The sequence below is a fragment of the Pteropus alecto genome, unplaced genomic scaffold (genome assembly GCF_000325575.1).
Source record: "Pteropus alecto unplaced genomic scaffold, ASM32557v1 scaffold114, whole genome shotgun sequence".
NCBI lineage: Eukaryota > Metazoa > Chordata > Mammalia > Chiroptera > Pteropodidae > Pteropus > Pteropus alecto.
The window spans coordinates 1,643,383-1,669,131 of NW_006435793.1; the positions used below are offsets into that span (position 1 = coordinate 1,643,383).

General features: G+C 37.6%; 1 protein-coding gene across 7 annotated transcripts in view; it reads right to left on the minus strand.

Annotated features, from left to right (window-relative positions):
* Positions 1 to 25,749, minus strand: part of INVS (inversin) — a 118,676-nt gene that overhangs the window by 22,032 nt on the left and 70,895 nt on the right. For all 7 annotated transcript variants that reach the window (XM_025046574.1, XM_006911528.3, XM_015589080.2 and 4 more), the window contains 4 exons: positions 23,483 to 23,638; positions 22,843 to 23,072; positions 18,882 to 18,988; positions 11,701 to 11,913 (listed from right to left, as the gene is read on the minus strand). In XM_025046574.1, the coding sequence (XP_024902342.1) occupies positions 11,701 to 11,913; positions 18,882 to 18,988; positions 22,843 to 23,072; positions 23,483 to 23,638 (706 nt within the window). The remainder of the gene's footprint in view (positions 1 to 11,700; positions 11,914 to 18,881; positions 18,989 to 22,842; positions 23,073 to 23,482; positions 23,639 to 25,749) is intronic.

Below are 25,749 nucleotides of genomic sequence, written 5' to 3' on the forward strand. Positions count from 1 at the left end.
AATGAATGAGGATTTCAGTCTGAGGGAGTAGTGTGGGCAAAGGCAAGCAGTATGGAAAAACCAGGCCCGTTGTGCCCCTTCTGATCTTTGATCAGTGCCTGCTATTCGCAGCAGGCACCCAATACATATTTGCTACGCAGATGCCTCGGTGACTGCGCAGGAAGAGAATCCGAGTCCACTTAAAGGGTCAGTTAAAAGTAGAATGATCAGGGTGTAGTGGAGAGAAGCTTACACTAGGAGGTATAAGAACTCTTCTGGTCCTGCCTCTGCCAATAACCACAAAATGACCTCCAACGAGTAACTTTCCTGCCGAGAACACTTACATGGTAGTGTCTAACACTTACATGATAGCTTAAAATCCTGAATTGATTTAGGGGGTCTGTTTGGAAACTACGTGTCTTTATAAAATCCAGGTATCTTTTGTAACAAGATGGAGAGATTTCTTTTATCAAAGTAGCTGGTATCAGAGTCCCTATCAGAAGGGGATCTTGATTAGATAAATACTTTATGAAGGTCGGGGACAGGATTGAGGGCTGGTAGAAGGTGAGACCTCCAGGGCCTAGGTGGTGACTAAGTGGCTCCAGAGAAGAGAGCTGCTCTGTCATGACACAAAGAATTTGTATGCAGCTCCTGACAGGGAGGACGGGATGAGAGAACGAGAGAGAAGGGAAGGAGAAGATGGAGAAGATGAGAGACTGGGTACTGTGCAGAGCCAGAGCCAGGGCAAAGCGAATCCACCCATGGCGAGGTGACGAGCAAGGACTTTAGATCTGTGCTCCTCACACTGTAATGAACTGAATCTCAAGACCTTGCTAAAATCTAGATTCCGATTTAGCAAGCCTGGGGTGGGGCTCAAGCTTCTGCATTTCTAACACGCGTCCAGGTTCTACAGGTGCTGCTCCTCTGACCACACCTGAGTACAGAGCTAAGAGAACAGGAAAGTCTAGTCCATACCATTATGAGACACGAAATGTGATTCTTCTCGATGACACTCACTTTTTGTATGATACACCATGCTCATACATGCCTTTAAAAAATTATTATTTTTTTATAAGCAACCTGACAAGTCACAGAGCTAAGACAGACACCAGACATGGAAGCAAGGACTGAGGCGGCGACCCTAAGCCCCCAAGAAGTCATAGAATTCAGATCTCCACAGACTGTGCAATTTGGAGCAAAACTTATTTAGATCTCAAGGGACAGGAAAGAGCCAGAGGATAGCTATCTGGGTCTTTGATATAAAGCCCAGTCAACTTAACTTCCCCTTCTGAAGGTCTTTCTTCCTGTGGGTCCTGATTTGAGGTCCAGGCTTGCTGACCTAATAGTTTTGTACTGAGTCCCTTCCCAGAGAAAGTGGCCAGACAGGATGTGCTAACACCTGTACAGCTCTCATACTTTTATTTGAACCTGGTTTTGTTACATGTTTTGCCAACTGCTGACACCGGAGTGCGCTGCACTGCAATCGGCAGGCTCGCTGGACAACCTGTCGCCACTGGTACTTGAGATTCATATAGATGCTAGCAGGTGCCATTTCAGTGTGATCTGTCTGGGCAAAAGGCTGCTTTTCAGAAGGAAGTGGCAGCATCTGGGTGGTGAAGCGCTGCTAATTGATCTAAGAGCCTTGTTCCTGACAGGCGGAGGGAGTGCTGCTCTGTACCAGCGCCGACGAGAACTGCTGTAAGAGAACACTGGTCCTTTAGACAGACGCATGTGTGCACTTGTCTGGCTTGGCATCTACGTGGGGCTCATTGCCATTAAAAAGGGCTTTGAGGTGATAAACTAGACTTGGTTATATGAGCAGTCATTTCTCTTTCTTTTAGGAAACCAAACAGCTTTCCTTTTCAATTCTAAGAAGTCATTGTACAATCAGCCCCTGGGCAAACCTTGTCACTGTGGACCTTTCATGACAAAGGCGGCCACAGGATGAACAGAGGATCCAGCCTCTTAGAGTGATCGGGGTGTCCAGAAAACAAGGGGGCTCTGCCTTGTGAAGACTTTTTAGGGGGGAGGCTTGTTTTTCATTTTGGTAGAACTGCATAAGCAGATTTGGGAGAAAGGATGTTATCAGAATATATAATTAGACCCTCAACTTATGAATATAAGTATATCAATGTTTTTTAAGAAATGGATGCATTTTAAATTTTAAAAAGTCTTCTAGGTGGCACAGAGTCCAGTTGTGTGGTTCTCCAGAGCTGTGGTTCTTGATGTAAAAGTAGTGGGGAGAAGGTGGATGGGATTAGAACTGGGAATTATGCATAACCTGCATCCTATTTTATCTATTCTGCTACCTTAAAACAAAAACAGCAATGACGACAACACACACACACACACACACACACACACACACACACACACACACACACACACAGGATACGACTCCCGAGAGTAGAACATGATCCCACATGTATGTGTCTCCCTGGAGAAAAAAAAGGTCCAGAACCACGCCTCACAGTCTAGAAGGCTGAAAAGGAACCTCAGTTTACTGAGGCTGACACTCGTTTGGCAGAGAAGTAAGAGACATACCCAAGGCTATATGGTAAACTACGCTTAGAGCTGTTTTATTTCTCCGTGTAAAATTCATCTCGATAACAATTTTAAAAAAAAAATTTCGCTCAATCATCTATCATTTAAAAAATTAATTGGGTCATATGAAGAAACTGATAATATCACATTAAAGTAACGACTAACAACATTTCAAACTAGCTTCTAGTGTGGCTTTTAGTCCTAAACTCCTAGGCTCAATAACTGTCCTAAAATTTAAGTGTTTTTTCCTTCAACTAACTTATTACAGAATGCCAAAGATCTTTAATCTCCTTGGTGGGCTATGCTATAAACTTGACCTATTTTTGGAAAGTTTAGGAAATGAATATAGGAAAAGAACCAATGTTATTCTAGTTTATATGAAAATTTAAAGAGAAAAAAAATATCCTGCCCATGACACAACAAGTAACATTTTAGCAGGAAATCTATTAACATGGCGGAATCTTAAAGTATGAAATAGTCACGCATTTTACTCTCCTTTTTTCCTATTATCTTAAGGGAAATTGGCCAGACAGCAGCTTGTGACACAGTTTAGACTGTCTTTTCTACAGCAATTTTTGCAGCTCCCCTGTGTAACAGGGCTCACAGTATAACAAGGTGAAAAAGTCACCTGGGATCAGAGCTTCGACAACATCTACTTCGGGTCCTGTGCAGCACGGGGTGGAGAGGGGCTCCAAAAGACGGACGGAAGGAACCGGGGCTGCTCGCCCAGGAAAGAAGAGAGTTAAAGGACACATCGTTCCTGCAAACCTCTGAAGGGTTATTGTAGGACAGAGAGGTACCCTGGAGCGTCCCCCAGCCCCCCGTCTCAAAAAACCAGATCTAAGATTCCAGGATGGGGATTTCTATAAGTCAGTAACTTAGGAACCCAGCAAAAATTTTAAAACATTTATCCATGAAGACACATGCACCCCTATGTTCACCAGCATTATTCATGGTGGCCCAGACATGGAAACAACCAAGTGTCCTACGATAGATGATTGGATAGAGAAGCTATGGCACAGATATACAATGGAATACTACTCAGCCACAAGAAAAGATGAAATACTGCCATTTGTGACAACATAGATGGATCTTGAGATTATCCTAAGAGAAATAAGTCAGATAGTAAAAGCTGAGAACCATATGATTTCACTCATATGTGGGATATAAAACTGAAAGCAACAAACAATACAAACAAACAAAAACTCATAGACAGAGATAACAGTTTAGTGGCTACGAGGGGAGAGTGAGGAGGTGGGGAGGTAGAAAAGGGTAAAGGGGTCGTGTATATGGTGATGGAAGATCTGACTTTGGTGAACACACAATGCAATATACAGATGCTGTATTATAGAACTGTACACTTCAAACCTATATGATTTTATTAACCAATGTCACCCCAATAAACTTAATTAAAAAAATTAGTAGCCTAGATTAGGGGTCCCCAAACCCCAGGCTGTACTGGTCTGGTCCGTGGCCTGTTAGGAACCAGGCCACACAGCAGGAGGTGAGCAGCGGGCCAGTGAGCAAAGCTTCATCTGTATTTGTAGCCGCTTCCCAGTGCTAGCATCACCGCCTCAGCTCCACCTCAGATCGTCAGGCATTAGATTCTCACAGGGGTACCGGTCCCTGGTGCCAAAAAGTTTGGGGATGATTGGCCTAGATGACAATTGAAAAAAAAAGTACCAATAAGAAACTAACTGATCAAAAGATTGCTTGATGTGTAGAGAACCAGAACAAGGGCAGTAACTTAAATAACTTGAACGTCCAGTGGCTTCGGCATCTCACCACCGGATGCGACTGCTTGCATAACATGGCACAGACCTGCCTCTGGACCTAGAAAGTTTGAGTCCCAGAGCCTAGATGACAATCGAAAAAAAAAGTGCCAATAAGAAACTAACTGATCAAAAGATTGCTTGATGTGTAGAGAACCAGAGCAAGGGCAGTAACTTAAATAACTCGAACGTCCAGTGGCTTCGGCATCTCACTACCGGATGCGACTGCTTGCATAACATGGCACAGACCTGCCTCTGGACCTAGAAAGTTTGAGTCCCAGAAGTTAACATTTTTTTCCTACCCTATTATGTGGCTTCTACAGAAGAGCCGTATTTACCCAGTTTTGACAGAAGAAATTAATTCTCACACTGCAGAAATAAGCGGTCTCCTTCTCATTCAATGAGTACTCAAGTTTCCATTGTCATGAGTACAGGACCTAAGAGAGGTTTGAGAGATGTGATTAAAATGGCTCCCACAGAAAGGGGAGGTCTAATTAGTGTGTCCTGTTGTCGAATCGATTTAACCTGGCTTTGCCCTAGTGCCATTCTTGTTTATAAATGTGTAGGCATGGGGCCAACTAATCTTCTTAACTTTCTTAAGGATTTGGGAGGTTAGTGGTATGCTCTGCTGTTAGCTCTGAGAACAGGAAAATCTGTTATTGAACTACGTTGCAGAATTGATGATGGAGGCTTGGCACCACTGTCTTAACAATCACTGGAAACAACACTGGCACAATTGAATAAGCACTGGATTAGGAGAAAAGCTGACTTGAGGGCCTGGTTCTGTCACTAGCAGTTACACTTATGGGTATAAGTCAGAAAAAAAGAAGCCAGGGCCGTTCCACGCTGGCCTATCAGATAGGTCCATCTGGAGACAGCCTCTAGCATAAGCATGGCTGGTAGGATGATTCCCCTGAACCACATAATGGTGCAAACCCTGACTTAGGGTAGGGCTGAGATTCATGTGCCAGCTCCCTCTCTAACTAGCTGTGTGATTCCAGGCAAGTTAACCTCTGTGTTATTTTCCCACCTATGAAATGAGATTAAGGATTGTTGCGCTATTTTATCAGGTTATTATCCGGATTTAATGAATTAATGTGTAAGAACTTTGCAAGCTGTAAAGCACTCTATAAATGTAAGTAATCATTATTACTTTTATCTAGAGGTAAAGCTGGTAAGATAAGCTGCCCTGTGACTGATAGGGTTAGAAGTGAAGAAATCTCGGTGTGGCACCAGTGCCGTGCAGTCTAAGAGCTGTGGGGCTGGCCCTAAGGATATTTTTATTAGAAAACACTCCGTGTTGAAACCACACAACTCCCTTTTCTGTGGGAGCCATTTTAATCATATCTCTCAAACCTCTCCTAGGTCCTGTACTCATGGCAATGGAAAATTGAATATTCGTGGGATGCAGTATCTCACAGGATTAATTTCTTCTTGTCAAAACTGGGCAAATACAACTCTCTGTGGAAGCCAGATAATGAGGTCTACGTTCAAGTATATGCAGTGGTAACTGCCTTTGCTCATATGTTTTTTTTTTTTTTTAAATCATGAACCTGTCAAATAGTAATTTGCTCATGATAAATATGGATGGAGTGGGAAAACCAAATGCACAAATACATAAGCGCTGGCATGGGTTGTGAGGATAAATGGTACATAAATGTGTTTGCCACGTGAGTAAAGTAAGCAAACAAGTAAGGCCAGCGAGGTAAAGCAGTACACTTACTGAGATTCACCATAAAGGAGACCTAAGAGAGTTTCTGGCCCAATGCTTCCATTTGATAGAGGGGAAAACTAAGGCCTAGAATGATAAATGACTTATGCAAGGTCTTAGACCCAGTGTAGGGTCAGTTATTGAACATTTATTATTAAATGCTCACCGTGTATCAAGTACTCTAAAGCACTGGAGATACAGAGATAGATAACACAATCCCTGCTCTCAAGGAACTGACAATCTAGTGGGAAATCAAACCCATACATTCCTGTAGATATTGAGTTCTAGAAGTGATGAGCGCTAAAATAGAGGTATCTATATAGAGCTTTGGGAGGATGCGGGAGACTAATTAAACCAGAAGAGAAAAGAAGGCTACGCAGAACGTCAAAAGGAGAAAGAAGGGAAGTGAGAGATTATTTCAGGCAGAGAGACGAGAATAAGCAAAGACATGCAGTCTAGCGCTCACAGAATCTTTGACTCAGAAGAGATCTTAGAGATGAGCTCTTTATATAATTAAAAAAAACCCTTATATATTATCCTAGAGAATGATAATTCAATTTGTGCTGGGACATTTCCAGTGAGAGGAAACTGATTACCTCATCAGACAGAAAAGGTTTAGGTCTAACCTTTTCAGTTGGTATTGCACTGTACGTACGGGTTCTGTCAGATTTTCTCTCTTCATTGTCGCTGAATAACAGACCTGGTAATATTTGGTCTTTGACTTCCTCTCAAGGGAATAAGAAAATGTCATTTGTTTTAGGACCTTTGACTTACAGAATGGTAGAGCTGGGAGGGACCTCAGATATCATTTAGTCCATTTTTTAAAAAACCTCTTTGTGACTCATGGACCCTGAGAATGTGATCGAAATCTACAGGTCCTCTCCCCCCAAATTCACTTATGCTTATGACACATGAAATGCTACATATAGTTTCATGGCACTCATGGAGTACCCGGATTAAGAAATCTTCTTTTTATTTTATTGATTTTAGTTATGTATTTTATTGAAACAGAGGCTCAGAGAAATGGAATGGCATGAAGCAGAGTGATGGAAGTGGTTCCCCATGGGTCGGATCACAGTAATGAGCAGGAGTCAGATCTATGGGTCAACTCTGGAGAAAGGCACTGACAAATTGAACGTGTTCAGGGAGCAGGCTGCAATAGGATCCACTATAAGGCATAAAGGAGACCTGGGGTAGGTGTGGGAGTGTCATGAGCACTTTCGTTAATTGTCGAAAGCTGGTTTATGGAAAAGCATGTAGACTTTTCTCTTTTGCTTCGAGGGCTAGCCAAAAACGAAAAGGTAGAAAAGAACTTCTGCCAGACAGAACTGTTCACTAACGGAATATACTAACTGAGAGGTACAGAATTCCTTGTCATTTGAATTTTTGAGGACACAGAACAACCTCCTATAAAAGGGATTTAAGCATCACAAGAGTGTGAACTGGGTGACCAAAACTGGACTTGATTATGTAACTCGGGATGGCTGAGACCTCAACTGTGAGGGGTTGGGAGGGTGGTAGCAGTGGAGAGAAATGAGACTTGGAGATAGATATAAGCGGAAGAAAAATGTTGAAGGCTCTTATACTGCATGGCTGGTATTCAAGAATAGTAGCCTGTACAGAGTGGTGGGACAGAGAATGAAAGCAAAAGGACATGAAAGTACATTTCAAAAGAGGAATTAACAGACTCAGTGGTGGAAGCACTAGCAAGGAAATAAGGAGGCAAGAAGAGAGAGGTTGTGGTGATGAGCTGTAGGTTTCACACAGTGAGTCTGAAGCGATACTGACAACAAGACATGCAAATGGAAATGCCCAGTAATCCGAAATGTTGGCAAGTAACTAAAAGGAGGTGACCAGCAGGCAACTGATGAGTTAAGATTAGAGTTCCAGGAGGTCAAGATGTGAGACAGAGATGAAGTAATTTAAGTATTAAGAGTAAGTATATTTTTAATGAAAAAAGTATAGCAGGAATAGAAGTCTAAGGAGTTAGCCCGTAGGGCTGACCTCAGTGTGGAGACGGCATAATTAAAAAGACATGAGAAGGAAGAGTCAGAGAGGAGATTGGAGATTAGAGAGCGAAATAAAAACCTGGTAAAAAGGAAGCTTCGGGGAAGAAGAGTGATCAACATAAATACAGTCTTATTTTAGTGTGCATTCAACTGCGTGCTTTGGCAGGTAAATTATAGTAATGTTCATTTCGGCAATAACATAGGTGGTGCAGTATGAGTTATAAAGTGCTTTTAAATGGATTATAAGTATCCCTTAAATAATATTTTCTTAAAAACATGCCTTAGAAAATATGGCTAAAACGTCTCTCCCAATTTCTGTATCAGTAAATTAAAAATCACTTTAAGTTTAATGAGTTCCTTTCACATCCTTACTTTAAGGAAGGTGATTTCTGCCATCCTATAGTGATCAACTGGGAAAGGTACACTGAGGTAACATGATATGCCTAGGCCACCTTAGTCAACAAGGCAGCAGCAGCATGAACTGAATCTAACATTCTGATTTCTGCTCATTAAAACAAAAACCAAACACGAAATAAAACAGTGACTCAGATTTTAAGAAATAACTTTTGAGAAATAAAATGAAAACAGATTAATTCGGTTTCTTTAATAGTTAAATATTTCCCTTAAAGATCTATGCTACATGACAAAAGAGGTGATAGTTACAGTGTAAGAAACTCGTTTCTTTCCAATAATGGCACTCAGAGAGATAGAGAAAAGACTGTGATTGAGAAAAAGAAAAGGAGATTATAATTTTTCAGTTCTGGCAATTTCAAATATTATCACAGTAAGCACAGCTCCCATTTAAAAGGGTTTTTAAAAATGAACGTCAGCACCCGAAGTCAAATCTCCTTCCATCACCATATATTTGATCCCCTTTACACTTTTCTATCTCTTCACCTCCTTCCGGTAACCACTAAACTGTTGTCTGTGCCTGAGTTTTTGTCTGTCTCATTCTTTTGTTGCTTTCAGTTTTATATCCCACATATGAGTGAAATCATATGGTTTTCAGCTTTTACTGTCTGACTTATTTCACTTAGCGCAATAATATCAAGATCCATCCATGCTGTCGCAAATGGTAGTATTTCATCAATCTTATGGCTAATATTCCATTGTGCGTGTGTATGTGTGTATATATGCATGCATGCATGCATGCATGTATGTATGTATGTATGTATCTCACATTTTATCTAATCATCTATTGCAGGACACTTTGGTTGTTTCCATGTCTTGGCCACGATGAATAATATTTATGGATAAATGTTTTCAAATTTAGTTGAAATTGCTGGGTCATATTCTTAATTTTTTTGAGGAACCTCCATACTGCTTCCATAGTGGCTGTACCAATTCACATTCCCTCCAGCAGTGTACGAGGGTTTCTTTTCCCCCACAATCTCTCCAACACTTGTTATTAGTTGTCTTGTTGATAACAGACATTCTTACAGGTGGGAGGTGGTATCTCACTGTAGTCTTGATTTGCATTCCCCTAGTAAGACGGAAGGAAATTTGACTTTGGGTGGTGAACACACAATGCAATATATATATGACGTATTATTAAATTGTACACTTGAAGCCTACATAATTTATTAACCAATGTCACCCCAATAAATTTAATAATAAAAAAAGATGTAAAAGCCAAAAAAATAAAAAGAACTTCGGAAACCAAGAATTAAGAACAAAGAGTACCTATCTTCCAAAATATTGAAACTAATTAGGATAACAAGCAAAAGGGTAAAAGGTGGTGGTGGTAGGGGGTGAATTAGATGATTCCCACACCTCCTTGTCATTTCATACCCTCTAGGCTGGGATTTACAAAAGTCCACGTTAGGGAAAAAAATTTTGTAAACCATTATATACTCTATTTAAGTGTCATTATTTGAAACCCCTCCCTCTGTAGAGACCACCTTCTGACAAAAGAATTCTTCGTTCCTGCCTCTACACTGAATCCAAACCCTTAGCCCCAGGTATACAGCCTCTGGGCAGCACCCGGCCGGGCAAAGGAGAGGAAGAGGAGGCTGAGATCACTAACAGTGAAGACTTGGGCGTTCCTACAGAACTGGAGAGTGCCTAGAAATCAACTGGTCGAATCAGCCATGTTTTAATAGATGAAGAAACTGAGGCCCAGAGAGAGAAATGCTGTGTTCAATTCACAAGTAAATATCAGAGGCTGGATTTGAACTCAGGTCTTCTTTCGACTCTGCCATAAACGTTTTACTATGCTAGAGAAGGAGTTTGGGGGAAAGAAGGACTCCAGGGCTCCCTCTCTCCAGAAACGAAGTGGAATGTGTTTAGGTTAACACACTACTTTCTGGGCACAAAGTCAGACACGTTGCCTTCGAAGCCTCCCACCTCATATTCAGGTAGATATGACTTCAAACTCTGAAAAAAGATTCTCACACATTAATCTGGAGTTTGTAGAAACATCAGAAGAGGGAAATACAATATTGTGTCCCTTGCAAAGAATATTTACTTGCAACTCAGGTTTATTTGGCATACGTATTACCTACTTACATTTGTCACTCACATGCAGAGAACTTTTATAAGAAGGCTGGAAAAAGAGGCATATTGAGCCTTTAGGTTAATACTGGATTCTTGGCAAAAGTGAAGAGAAGAGAGCCTCGTTAAGAGAACAATGCAAAATATTTCCTAGGATGCTTCAGAGTCACAGAAAATAATGTTTCTGTCAGTCTCAACTAGCGAAGGCTGATATGACATTAGCATTCCAGTTCACGGTGGTATTTAACTTCTTGCTAACATGGTTTTCCTGACTTTTATTATTTTTAATTGTTATTTATTACACTTACGCTTCCCCCTTGTGGGCAAGATATGGAAGGATTCAAGAGTTGGAAGGACCTAAGATTTGGAAACTTTCAAGACGTGGCCTAGGAAGCCACCCCCCTCAGGAAACTGTCTGTCTTTCACATCTTCATCAGAAGTTTGTCACTCTATACCTGCTAATGCAATACTCTCCCGTATTTAAAGTACCCAACAGAGTATCAAAGAAAAGGCAAATCAAAGCATAATCTAAAATTAATCATTTATGGTATCACGATGTGTAATAGGCACAAATGACTATTTTGCACATTTTGTACCATTATCCAAAAAAGTGTGAGGTCCTTGAAGCAAGTATTTTGCTTTCAGTTACTCTTTTCTCTGTAGGTTCCAGCCAATAGTTCTGTATTTAGTTAAGAATTCAATTACTATTTCTTGAATAAATTACATTATTTAGTACCTATTTGTTAAGGAACAGGTTGGGGAAAGCAAGTTCTTTATACAAGTTGGCTGCTTTAATCAAATCAAAACCAGACTGTAATCGGTCTAGTGAAAGTAGGCTAGATATTGGTGTAAGTTTCTTTTGGAAAGGTGAGAAGACCAGTTACCTCTTTGTAGCTCACTGTGGGTGGTGCTCCCACCCTCCAACTACCTTCCGTGGGTGGGTGTGGCAGTGGTTTGTCCCTGGGTTATAACATCAAGGACTAAACTAGAGGAACAGCCACGAAGTAGAGATTAGGCCTTCATCCCGAAGGACTGGTGAGCAGAAGGGGGAGATGACATGGATATAGGGCTTAAAATCATTTCGGATTCTCTCCAGAGTCCCTCTCCTGACCGCACCTCCCACCTCCCCCCCGCCCCGCCCCTTCCAACCTGATTCTGAGTTGCAAGAACACAATCTACAGCTCAAACTTACTTGGCAGCAGCATCTTTTCTCAACTGTTCATGCTTCATGAGGAGATTTTTCCGGTCTCGGAAAGCTTTCCTGACCTTGTACCCTTTGTAGACAGCTTGGATTTTGAAGGCGGCAATGTCTTGTATAGCTGCGATGGACAGGGCACCACGCTCCAGCATGAACTGGATCACTTCGTGGCGCTCACCGAGCAAAGCATAATCAAGGGGAGTGTACCTGAAACAGAAAGGGTTAGTTTTTTTTTTTTTTTTAAGTGTTGGCATGTAATTCAAGGCACAGTTAAACTGGCAATATTACACAGTAAAAGGAAACTTCGTTCTAAGATGTGAAATATTCTCTGGCAACGCTATCTTCTTACTCCACGGCTGTTCCCTTTTCTCTCTGAGGGTCATAAAACAAGGGTAAAGCTCCTGACCATGTCCATTCCTGAGTTTTGCTCACTGGCTCACAAACGAGGGGCTGTGAGAACACAGGATCACTTTTCTTCTTCCCCATATTCCAAATAGTTCCTAGCTCCTATCTGAAAAAAGGTACTGCAAATAATATTCTGTGAGATTCATAAGTTTGAGTCCATGATTATCTATACTTAACACTTACAGAATAAAAAGTATACCTATAAATGGAGAGATTTAGTGTGTGATAAGAATGGCCCATTAAATCACTGCAGAAAGAATAGATTATTAAATAGTGTTGGGACAACTAGCTAGCCATGTGGGAAAAAAAGATTCTTACATTACATTTTACTCCAAATTCATAAATACACACACACACACACACACACACACACACACATATTCTCACCCTCACAATTAACCACTAATAATATCTTGGCAGAAATGCTTTCCTTTTTTAAAAAGAAAAATAACTACTTGGTAAAAATGACACATTTTAATAATTCAAACAGTGCAAAAAGTAAAAAAAAAACATATATATAAATAAACTGTGAAAAGTATTAGAAGAAATCATGAAAGTTTTTTAAAATTGAAGTGGGAAGTCTTTCTTTTAAAAAAAGATTAAAAACTTATAAACCTTAAGATTGATAAATCTAAGTACATGAAAACAAAAATTTACAGGGTACATAGATACAATGGACTATTACTCAGCCATAAGAAGAGATGAAATACTGCCATTTGTGACAACATGGATGGACCTCGAGATTATCGTGCTAAGTGAAATAAGCTAGACAGAAAAAGTTGAAAATTACATGATATCACTTATATGTGGGATATAAACCTAAAAGCAACAAATGAACAAGACAAACAGAGACTCATGGACATGGACAATAGACTAGTGGTTATCAGAGGGTAGAGGGTGATGGAGCGGGGAGGTAGACGGGGTAAAGGGGTCAAATATGTGGTGACAGAAATCTAACTATGAGAGGTGAACACACAGTGTAAATGTATATATGCCTTACTGTTAAAGTGTATAGCTGAAACTTATTTGATTTCGTTAACCAATGTCACCATAAAAAAAATAAATTAATTAATTAAAAAAATTTGCAGGGAAAAACCACCAGAAAACAAAGATAAAAGATAATTCCCCAGACAGGAAATACTAGAGGCTCCTAAACATGTCTAAACCTACTCATTTAACAGAAATACAAATTAGGACTCATGTAAGAGAATACTTTAATAATAAGATTAGCAAAAATCAAAATTTTAAGAACATACTGTGGTGGCAAGGATGGAGGGAGACAGCCTCTCTCATATACTACATTAATCTTTCGGGAGAACAATTGGGCAATATCTATCGAAATAATTCATGCTTTTGCCCTTCAATGCAGCCATTTCACTTACAGACATTTATCTTACAGATCTGCTCTCATGTGTGAAATGCTTTATGTACAAGGATATTCATAAAAGTACAGTTGGAAATAGTGAAAGAATGGAAACGACCTCAATATCCATCAACAGGAGTCTGTTTAAATAAAGCAGAGGCCGTCTACACAATAAAGTCATCTGTATGATGCAGCCACTACTGTGGTATATGAATAAATAAGAAACAACCTCCAGGATGTCTTATTAAATGAAGAAAAGGAAAAAAGTAAAAAACAACAGCATTATGGCGTGCTCCATTTATACAAAGACTGTATCGCTGTATGCTTATCTATGTCAAATGTAACTCCAGAAGTTTCCCAAGAGACTGCTAACAGTGAGAGGGAAACTGCTGTCCCAGAGGCAGGGGTAGGAGGGACATTTAGTTTTCACTGAACGCCCTTTTACGCCTTTTAAATTTTGTACAAGGTGCATATATAGCACCTTTTTGATAAAAAGATGGGTATTATTGTCATATAGTTAGTTATATGTATAAATATCAACTGGCTACCTTCTAGATGTATGATCTCGGGTAAATTCCTTTTTAAAAATATATCTTCTATTTTTAGAAATACAAAATAAATTGGATAAATACACAGAAAAAAATAACAGTTATATATATCCACACTCTCACAATTAACAACTGATAATATCTTGGCAGATATGCTTTCCTTTTTTAAAAAGAAAAATGACTACTTGGCAAAAATGACAGATTTTAAGAATTCAAACACTGCAAAAAGTAAAAAAAGTAAAGTAAAAAAACCCCCAAATTCTACCATCCAACAAGGTAATGATAACTGTTACTTCTTAAACAACTTAACCTGATGTTTCTAAGCTCCAGCTTTCCTCATCACAGAGTCAGCATGAGGAAAGAATGAATAAAAGTCAAGTCTGACATTGTGTCAGGGAGGAGTTCATAAATGTCAGCTATTAGTGTTATTATTATAGGACATACACTGCAGTTAGATTTGTCATACCATAGTCACTTATCATAAATACTATTTCCACAGGACCCAAACTAGTATTTATAACCACCTAATGGCTGCCACTGGATCTGATTCTTCTTTGAGTGACTGTTACTAATTCAATGCAATAAGAGGTGTCAGGAGGAAATAATCAGCTAATTTCTGAGGTGGAAAAAATGATGATTATATAGATGTATGATTAGACACAGAAAATCATTTAATGATCATGGGGAAAAAAATGATCTCTCTTCAAAATTCACCTAACAGTCATAGCAAGACATACAAGGACGAGGTTTTCAGTATAAACAAAGGGTGGTTTGGTCACTTCAGTAAGGAAACTCTGAATTCAGAAGGAAGCCCAAATGCTAAAACTAAGGAACCCCCATTTTAGGACAGCTCAATTTGCCATTATTGTTTACTGACCAGAAGGCTATAAGGAGAGGTGTCTATATAAACTTTAAAACATTATTTATAAGTGGGTAATGTTTTATAAATTCAGAACTTTTAAAAGTTTAACTAGATATTCAATGGAAAAGATGATCAGAGTCAGAGAACCACACAACAGTCTCATGAATTTTAGAGAACATTTAACTGTAATAAAATGAATAAATAGACTCAGAAAAATTAAACAACTTGCTGAAGATAATATAACTAGTTACTTGCAGAATCTAGACTGGAACTAAGATTGCATGATTCCCTGTTCAATAATCTTTCCACGACACATCTATCAATTATTAAGTATGTCTCCTATAGAATGAAACTTCTAAAATCAACATGCAAATAACATATATTTAGTAAGCCTGATCATTTCTTCCATAATTAAAATGTAGTGTCTTTCATATAGTATACAAGCAGGATTATCAAAATCTGGTTTATGAAAGTAAGGCCCAAACTATGCCTTTACTTACAAATATGACAAAAGGAAATAACAGGGAACATAATATACCCTAAAAAATGCCGACCTAGGAGTCAGCATCAGCAGACCTGTGGGACCCTGGGCATTTTCTTCAATTCTCTTCACTTTCGTTTTCTCATTTGTAAAAGTTGAAAGGAAGGAGGAAAAAAGAACTAGATCTCTCAGGCTGCTTCTGGATGGAAAATTGCACTTCAAATATTTTAAATATTTTTATTATGAAAATATTATATGTCTTTATGAGAAAATTTGAGCATAAACAAAAGTGGGGAGAAAACATAAGAATCCTTTATATATTCATCACTTGAATTTAACAATTAGCAAGATTTTGCCGCATTTGCTTCAGCAAGGCCCTTCCTCTTTATTTTTGCTAAAGTATTTTAAAGCAAATTTCAGAACTATCATTTCATCTCTCTGTATTTCAGTATTCATCCATAAATAATATGGATATAACCATAATGTTATTATTGTGTAACAAAATTAACAGGAATTCCTTAGTATGATCTAATGCCAATCCACATTCAAATTTTCCCAATTTTCTCAAAAATATCTTTTTTTTTAATTGGTTTATTCAGGATTCTCAGTCAATTTTTGATCAAAGAAACACAATCCAAATATCTAGCAAGGTTTTAAGCCTGAAGTTTATACCTAGAGTTTAAGCAACTGATCATATTGTGATTATTCCTACTAAATCTTTCTTCATCCCCAATTCAATTTAGAAACATTCAAGTGCTGTGAATATTACCATCGATGTCAGAGTGTGGCTGTCAGATAGTTATTGACTGAAAGTCAGATGTAGCTGGCAAAAATTATGTCTATGCTGGGCACATCAAGTGGTTAGTGTCAATGCATGAGAAGTAAAAATTAGCACTACATTGATGGTAACCAGTCAAGAAACAATGTAGATAAAGACAAGAGATAAGATACAATTGGACCTGCCATGTGGGAATGGTCTGGTGGGATGAGCAGAATGCCTAAACCAGAATGTCAATAAACATAAGAGGCAGTGCCAAGTTCTGACATTTGTACATCAAAGTGCATTGCTGATGAAACATTAAAGGAGCCTGGAATATTGCCACTGTCTCTTTTCATCTATAGATTGGCAAGTACAGTTAGGAGGATCTTTCCCGAGGTCTTTTGGTCTGTAATTAATATGTGTTTACTCCAGGAGGCAGTAAGCACCTTAATTCACAGGCTTACTTAGGTCTGAAATACAAGGCATAGCATATAAATGGGAATTGAATTTATACACACACACATTATGTTTATATACATATATATTTACTGTTTCTTTAAAAACAGTAGTCGGTAAATACTTGTAGAAAAAAACCCTTATAGAAATAAATCATCGCTAATTCTTAGGATTTGTAAATTTTCTTCTTTTTTTTTTTTTAGGATTTCAAAGGGAGAAGTCTTTAGCTTTCTCATATATCTGCTTTAATGTCAAAACCTCAGCTTTCCACTGGCTTTCCAGCTTCCTTAAATGTCCAACCTCCTAAATCTTCAAATCTTTTTTGTTTTGCAGTTGTCATTTGACTATAGTAGAGAGGGAGTTCTTTATGTAACTGCTCCTGAAGTAAGGCAAACTAGTCTTCTTTATCTAATTCTGCATGTGCTTGAAGAATTTCAGAAGTTTCTAATGCAACTAGTATGAAGCAGGGTCATGCTACTAGAAGCCTGAAAACACCAAGTTGACAATGCAAGTTATTTACTGAGCATCTACTTCATGAAAAGCACTGTGAGCAATACAAAGATGACCATCATCTTCAGGAGTTCTCAGCTAACAGAGAGGATGGAGTATACAGAATGATAATATAAAGTGAAAGGTGCCGGGTGCTATAAAAATATATAAAAAAAGCGTAGGGAAGAACAAAGTTTGGGACACATGATGGTGGGATCAGAACAATTTTTTTAGACTGTTTTTGAAGAGAGGAAGGACGTGACTAATACTTACATTGGAAATATGATTTAGGAAGGCTACTTTGGAAGTAGATGAATGAGGAAAGATCAAAGGAGAAAAAACAGCAAGGAGACATTGCAATAGTCCCAGAAAGAGTCAAGAGAGCTTGATTTAGACAATGGTGCTGGTAATGGAGAGGAGATGACAGTGTGAACCAAGAAGAGATACTGAGTCTGAAATATAGGTTTAGAACTCACCAGCACCCAGGGGACTGCTGAAACCTCGGTGGTAGGTTGGATCGCCAAAGGAAACGGGTGGAGAGAAGAGATCCATTCCTTGAAGAATGTTTATATTTAAGAAACAAAAAGTGGAAGTGGAGCCAAAAGAAACAGAGAAGGAGCAGACACGATTAGAAAAGGATCAGGAAAATAATACTGTCACAGAATCTTAGAGAAGATACAGTCTCCATAAAGTAAAGAAGAGGAGGCGACAGAAACAGGTGATGCAGAAAGGCCAATGAGAGTGAAAAAGAGGACGACACGTGATTTTTCGACTAGGAATTGGTCAGTGACCATTCAGACACAGATTTCAGCACAGATGTGAGGATGGAAGCCAGACTGCAGAGGCATGAATGGTGAGTATGGGGAAATGGAGGCAGTTAAGACAGTTTGAGAAAAAGACGACTTTATAGGCAAAGAAGTCAAATTTCAGAAAAAAGTGATGGAAAATAATGGATGGAAGCTATAACTAATGGAGAAAAGTTCTGAAAGAAGTGAGAAAAATGAAGGGGCTGGCTCCAGAAAGGAGGATCATGATTCCTCTGAGGCAACTGGCTTAGAGAAAGTCCCTCCTTCTCCTCAAAGTTTCCTATCTCCTGAGAGAAAGAAAGAATTGGTGGTGGCTAAGAAGGTCAAAACATCCAGAAACATAAAAACTAAAGCACAGGCCCAGGCTCAGGGCCTGTGAATCTGACCATAAACTTAGTTGTTACCTTCAAATTACTAGAATCTTCCTAGATCTAAGACTGCCAAGAGTCTCTTCTGCTTAGATTTCATGTCTGGTCTTTTTACTAGGTCCTTGGGGAACAACTTGAGCCTAACTCTGTGGATCTCATATTATTCAAGACATCTGTATTTAGACTAAAGTCCCAAACTTGAATCTTAGCTTCTCCTCACTTTTTCATGCTATATGGTGGCACCTCTATCCACTAATTGATAATGTCCTCTTTACCAAGAGAAACTTATAACACATTCCACTGGCCTAACCGAACTCCTAGTCTTGGTCAGTCAGGAACCCCCTGACTTTATGCTAGTCAACACCCAGAAGGAGTAAGCTTCCTCATCTATAAAATGTGCACTTGCCCTATGTAATATTGAAAGTTCTAAAACAGCTTTAAAATCCTATGATTCTAAGTCAACATTGCATGGAACCTTTGCTCTTTTCTTCTGATTCAGGATTTCTTAGTACTGTAGTGTTTCCTTGAGTATACTTAATATTTCTGAACCAATATCTAAACTTGAGATTTTTTAATGTAGCAGAAAGGATGTAAGATGAACCACAGTACACTTTTTTTTTTTCAACCCTTTACTTACCTCTCTTCATTGTTTTCCATTTGATTAGGAAAAGCAGCAAAGTCTAGTAGTAATTTAATGGCATCAAGGTATCCATTGTTACAGGACCAGTGCAAAGCTGTTCTTCCCTATAAGAATGAGCAAAACTCAAGTATATCATGGAGAACGTATTTTTGGACTCATGGTTATTTATGCTAACTCAAAAATATAAACAAATCTCTCCCCCAATTGCTTAATTACAGAAAGGGACAATATTAAGCGTAAAGTAGAGAAAATGGATTGTATCTTAACTAAGTGATCAAAATTAGCACTACGTGATGGGGCATCACATGTCTCCAGATTCGATATCACTTATATAATATTCCAACTAAAAGTGTAAAGTTTGAATCTAATTATGATGAATCATAAGGTAAACCCAAATTGAATAAAATTCTGTAAAATAAATGGCCTGCATTCTTAAAAATTTTCAGTGTCATAAAAGATAAAGAAGGCATGAAGCATTGCTAGAGATACATAGGGATATTTCATAGAGTTCAAGCAGTCAAAAAGGAAGATATCACAATCCTAAATCTATATGCACCTAATAGCAGCTTCTAAGCATATAGACTTGAAATTGACAAAATTAAAAGGGGAGAGAGTCAAATTCATAATTACAGTGGAAGATTTTTAACCCATCTTTTACAACAGTTGATAGAACAAACAAATAAAAGAGCAGGAAAGACACAGACGATCTGAACAATATAAAGCAAAAATTTGACCTAAGTGATAATACACAAAATATTGCGTCTAACGACAAAATTAGTACTCTTTTCAAGTGTACATAGAACGTTTACCCACATAACCATAGGCTGGGCCATAAAGAAAGTCTCAAAAGATTTTGAAACACTAAAATAATTTAGAGTATATTTTCAGACCACAGTAAAATTTAAGCTACAAATCAGCGTGATAAGCAGAATAATGTACCTACTTCCTTGCAAAGATGTCTACATTCTAATTTCTGGAATCTGTACCTATGTTACATTTTATAGAAAGGGGGAATTAAGGTTGTAGATAGAATTAAGGTTGCTAATCATCTGACCTTGAGATGGGGAGATTATCCTGGATTATCCAGGTCGGTCCAATGTAACAATATGGGTTCTTAAAAGCGAAAGAGGGAGGCAAGAGGGTGAGTGTCAGAGTGATGCGGTGTGAGAAAGACTTAGCCAGTCATCGCTAGCTTTGAGGATGGAGGGATGGAGCCCAAACCAAGGCATGAGGGCCACATCTAGAAGCTGGAAAACTCAAAAGAAAAGGATTCTCCCCTAGAGCCTCCAAAAGGAATGTAGTCCTGCCAATACCTTGATTTTAACCCAGTGAGATCCATTTTGGTCTGACATCCAGATCAGTAAGATAATAATTTTGTTCTAAGCCACTAAATTCGTGGTAATTTGTTACAGCAGCAATAGGAAATTAAAGCGGTCAACAACAAAAAGATAAGAAAATGCCTAACTGCCTAGAAATTAAACAATACACTAATCTCTGGGTCAAATAATAAATCAAATAGAAATTAGAAAATCTTTGAGTTGAATGATGGTGATCGTATAACTTATTCAAATTTGTAAGATACAGTTAAGGAGTGCTTAGAAGAAGCCTGCTTAAATACTTATATTGGAAAAGAAATATTGAAGAAAATCAATGATTTAAATGTTCTTCAAAAGAATCTTTAAAAAAATAGTAATTCAAACCTGAGGAAAGTGGATGTAGAAAATAATAAGCATAAGAGTGAATAGCAACGAAATAGTAAAAAAAAACCCAAAAAACGAAAATAAAGAAATCAACAAAGACAGAAGTAAGTCCTTTGGAAAGGCAAATAAGCAAAATGAAAAATTTTTTTTAAAAAGAAAAGAGACAACACACATTACCAATATGTGGAATGAATAAGAGAAAATCACTACAGGTCTTACAGACATAAAAAAACAATTAGGAGCATATATGACCAAATTTATGCATAAACATTTGACTTTTTAAATAAAGTGGATAGATTTCTTAAAAATTCAACTTACTAAATCAAAAAAGAAAAATAATTAGAAAATCTCATTTGTAATTATTAATAGAACTGAAGCAGTTATTAACAACTTTTGCACAAAGGAAATCCCTAGGGCCTGATGACTTCCACCAGGGAATCCTTCTAAACATTTAAGGAAGAAGTCACACCAATCTTACACAAATTTGTTAGGAGAACAGAAAAAGAGGTATTATCTACTTCATAACTCTTTTTATAAGGTCAGCATAACCTTGGTACCAAAACCTGAGAAGCACAATACAAGAAAGAAAAATCACAGGTCAATCTCTCTCATAAACACAGATGCAAAAATCTCAAAATATTAGCAAATAAAATCTACTAATATATATATATATATTTATTTTAAAAAGTATATCATCATAAGTGGGGCTTACTCCAGGAATGAAAGGGTGGTTTATCATCTGAAAAAACAATGTGATCAATATAATCATGATATTAACAGCAAAGAGGAAAAAAAAATAATATGATCATATTGATAAATGCAGAAATAGTGTCTGACAAAAATTAAACAGTTAATTGTGATTTAAAACAACTTTTAGCAACTAGAAATATAAGGTAGCCTATAGCAAACGCTGTATTCAATGGTGAAATATTTAAAGCTTTCTCCTTGAGAAGCCAGAATGAATTAAGAATGTCAACTATCACCAATTCTATTCAACACTGCATTGGAGATCCGAGCTTGTTCAATAAGTAAGATAAGAAATGAAAGGTGTAAAAACTGGAAAGGAAGAAATAAAAATGTTATTATTCACAGACAGTATGATTGTTTATGTAAATAATCTGAAATAATAAACATAAAAACAATACATATAAAAATAGAACTGGAAAGTAGATTAATATACTACTTACATAAGAAACTGGAAACTTGTAAAGAAAGTAAAACGTATTGCAAATTATAAAAGATGCATTTCTAACAACATAGGTACAAGGACCACATTTTACATATTTTCATTGTTACTTTTATATATAGTAATAATCTCGATAAATATTTATTGAAGGAATTAATAGGGAACATATTTTCTGACATGAAAAACAAAATAGGCTAGTATTTTTAAAGAGTTAAAGTAATTAAACCAGCAAAAAAGTCAATACTGGCTAAATGGAGAGAAATCAACACATTACTACATAGCCGAGGAAAGCATAGATCAACCCGCATATTTTAAAAATCAGTTCGAAAGTATGTACCAGAGCTAATCACATTATTATACCATTCATTACTTTGACTCAATAATCTCAGTTAGGGAAAATTATTCTAAGGGAATAATCCAAAAGAAAAAGAGTTAAATGCACAAAGATGATTTATGTTACCTGACCTGTAATAAAGAAAAAGTATCCAACAACAGGAAGTTACTTATTTAATTCTAAGATTTGGGTTATAGGCACAATTTGGACCTGGACTCCCTCCAACCTCCCTGCCACCGTTGTTAACTTAAGGAAATTATTTAAGCTCCATGAGCTTCAATTTCCTCATCTATAAAATGAGGATAATAATAGTAACTTTTTTATCGAGTTGCTATGGGGATTGAATGAGTTATTAAACATAAAATTCTTAGAACTTTGGAATATTTACCATATATGATTATGAAAAAGATTATATACCAAATGAGAGAATACTGGTGATAATTTTAAGTGGACAAAACAAAACGTGGTTTGTAAAATCATATATATATATACACTTATATCCATATGTATACATATGCCACGTGTATGTATTTTATAAACGTTACATTCTATATTATGATTTTGTTAAATTATATAGACATATAGACAAGGACTTAAAGAGAACATGGACAAATAAAAATCATTTTTAATTAACAGATTTGTGAATGATCTCATTTGGTAAACAGTCATTTTAACTGAATTTTAGTTAACAAAGAAAAAATACGTTAAACATTTATAGAAACGACCCAGAATTTCTACCTCTTTGTCTTGAATGTTAGGGTCTGCATTATTTTCCATGAGTACTGCCATGCAGTTGATGTATCCCCCATATGCAGCACACTGCAAAGGGGTCCTTCCTGCATAATCTTGCACATTTGGATTGATCTTGTTTTCTATCAATATCTGGCAAACATCAGCATTTCCTCCCAGCGCTGCCCAATGTAGAAGAGAATGTCCATCTTGGTCAACTAGATCTACCCTTGCTCCACCTGAAAAAGCAAAAATATAATGAAAATGTTTAATATAGAGAGCATTTACCAAAAAGAATAGAAGTTTAAAAAATATAACAACAGTTCCTCAAATGCTTTTTTACTCTTAGCAAAATGCTTCCACATATATTATCTACTTCAGATTTTTACAATAAGCATGTGAGTTGATCAGGGTAGGCATCATTTCCCTTTTACATAAAATAAAGCTGAAGATCAGGCATATAAAGTGATATTTTTCCAAAATCACACAACTACCAACAGATGGAGCTAGGACCTCGAGTTTCCTGATGCCACGTGTGGCGCTCTTCCCTCCACCCTTCTATCCAGGTGGCTCTCTGCTACGTCAAGCTGTGTATTTCAAATCACGAATGCAAGAACTCCTGCCTTTTGAGAGTGACTTAATAACTAACCTTTAATAAGCGTCTGAATCACATCCTTGTGTCCCATCTCACAGGCTCGGAAAAGGGGAGTATGTTTCATGACATCAGTAGCGTCTACTTGAGCATTATTTTCCAATAATAACTTCACGGTGCTGACATGGCCAGAAAGGGCAGCAGCGTGTAAAGCTAAAAAGGGAGCAAAAGAAAGTGATGGACTCTTTATTAACAACTTTACCTCTTTATTATGCTAACCATATATCTTTTCCTCTTTAGATTTCCCCACCATTTTGGCTAAATGAAATCTAATCTTAAGGATTCTCTATTTTCCATTTTTGAAGATTTCTATCTTCCTTTCTATTTATAGGTATTATTTATACTTTTTCTCTTTTTTTTCTACCTTTCTTATCTCACTGTTTTCTTCCCTTTCATCCTGTTGGCTTGAAATGGTCCCTTCTTCTCAGTTGCTAGTTTATTATATTTTCCTCTTTCTGAGAGGGCAAGAGAACAGCAAATGAAAAAGAGAAATAATTTAAATGATGCAGGCAATTCTGCTCACCAATCCACTCAATAAGCATACACCCCTGAGGGATCGTGTGACAGGAGATATCAGTCTACTGTTCCTTCAGTTGGTTACACAAGCTATTCCTGCAGCTGGTCTATGTACCCACGAGGTACTGAAAGTTTGTGCATCTTACTTCATTGAGTGTATTTTTCATACAACATAACTCCAAAGGCAAGCCAGCTATTTCCTCAGGGCCCAATTTAAGAAACAGCAATTTGTTTCAACATTGGAGAAAACACTGAGATGGAATGTGGTCTTTCCTCTGGTGCTTTTGTAAGGGGTTTGAAAGAGTAATTGTGACTATATGTGAGTTTCATGTTATACTGACCCCTGCCTATGTTATTCCACTCTAGTGCTTGACTTATGACATCACTTTTTAGATTACTCTGTAAATTCTATTTAAATTCATCACTTTTTACATTCTTCTGAATTTGCTAGGTTAACTATCTAGAGGCCCAGACCAGTTCTTTCTCAGTATTATGGCTCTATATTGCCTAGAACAATATTTCTGTCATAAAATGTGATCCATGGACCAAACTTGAGATATCTATAAAAATGGGGGTTCCTGGAGATTTATTGAGCACCTGCTATGAACTGGTATTAATGTAATGATGGGAATTCAGCAGGGAACAAAATAGATAATGTTATAGCCCAGTAGGAGAAGCAAAACAAAAACAAAAACAAAAAAACAAAAAAACCCACCAAAATATAATAACAAGAAAGTACTCAGTAGTGATAGATGGTATAATTAAAGTAATAAAAGGTATTCTGATTTGTAGGGTGACTGGGGGATAACTTTTGATTGGTGGTAAGGGGGAAGCCTTTGCTAAGGAGCTGACATTTAAGGGGAGACTTAAATCATAAAAAAGAGAATGCAATGTGGAGATCTGGAAAGAGAGTAATTTGAGCAAAGGTAATGGTTAGTATAAGGACAGGGATGAATCCATGTGTTTAAGGAAGGCAAGGAAGCTGCAGCACAGTAGGTAGAAAAGGCCAGATCATAAATGGCCATACAGATCAGAGTACTGGAAGATACTGAAGGGCTTTAAATAGGTAAGTGATATTATCTAATTTATGGTTTAAACAGAACACTCTAGCTGTTCTGAGGAAAATGCACTGTAGAATATAAGCAGGGAGATCAGTTAAGACTATTGCAGTAGACTGGGTAAAAAGTGAGAGCTTGAACGAGGGTAACAGGAAAGGAGATGGAGAGAAGTAGAAAAACTTAGAATACATTTTGGAGATGGAGTCAACAGGACTTGTTGACGGAATTTGAAATAGGATCTCTGTCCATATAGTCTGTATTTAGACTAACACCCCCAGTAATTCTAATGCACACTTGAGCTTGACGACTCTGATCTGAATGCGTAAGTGTTAGTTTGGCCTAGATGAGATTCAGACAGGTGTGAGATATTTCACATATCTGAAGTGAAAGAAAGCAGAGTGAAAGAAAGCAGAGTGAACATTCAATTTGACTCAGTATTATATCTGAAGTGCTGTCACGTGGAAGAAAGCAGAGTGAACATTCAATTTGACTCAATATGAAGAAGAATATTCTAAAAGAGTTAGGTAAAGAGGATAGCAGTGGATCCCTCATACTGAAGCTGTTAAAACAGAGACTAAAGACCACTACTTAAAATGTTTATAAGGCAGATTGAAGTGTGATATACTTCAGTGATTTTCACATTTTCAGGGTATAAGAATGCTTCCCCTGCCCCAAATGAAAACTTATAAA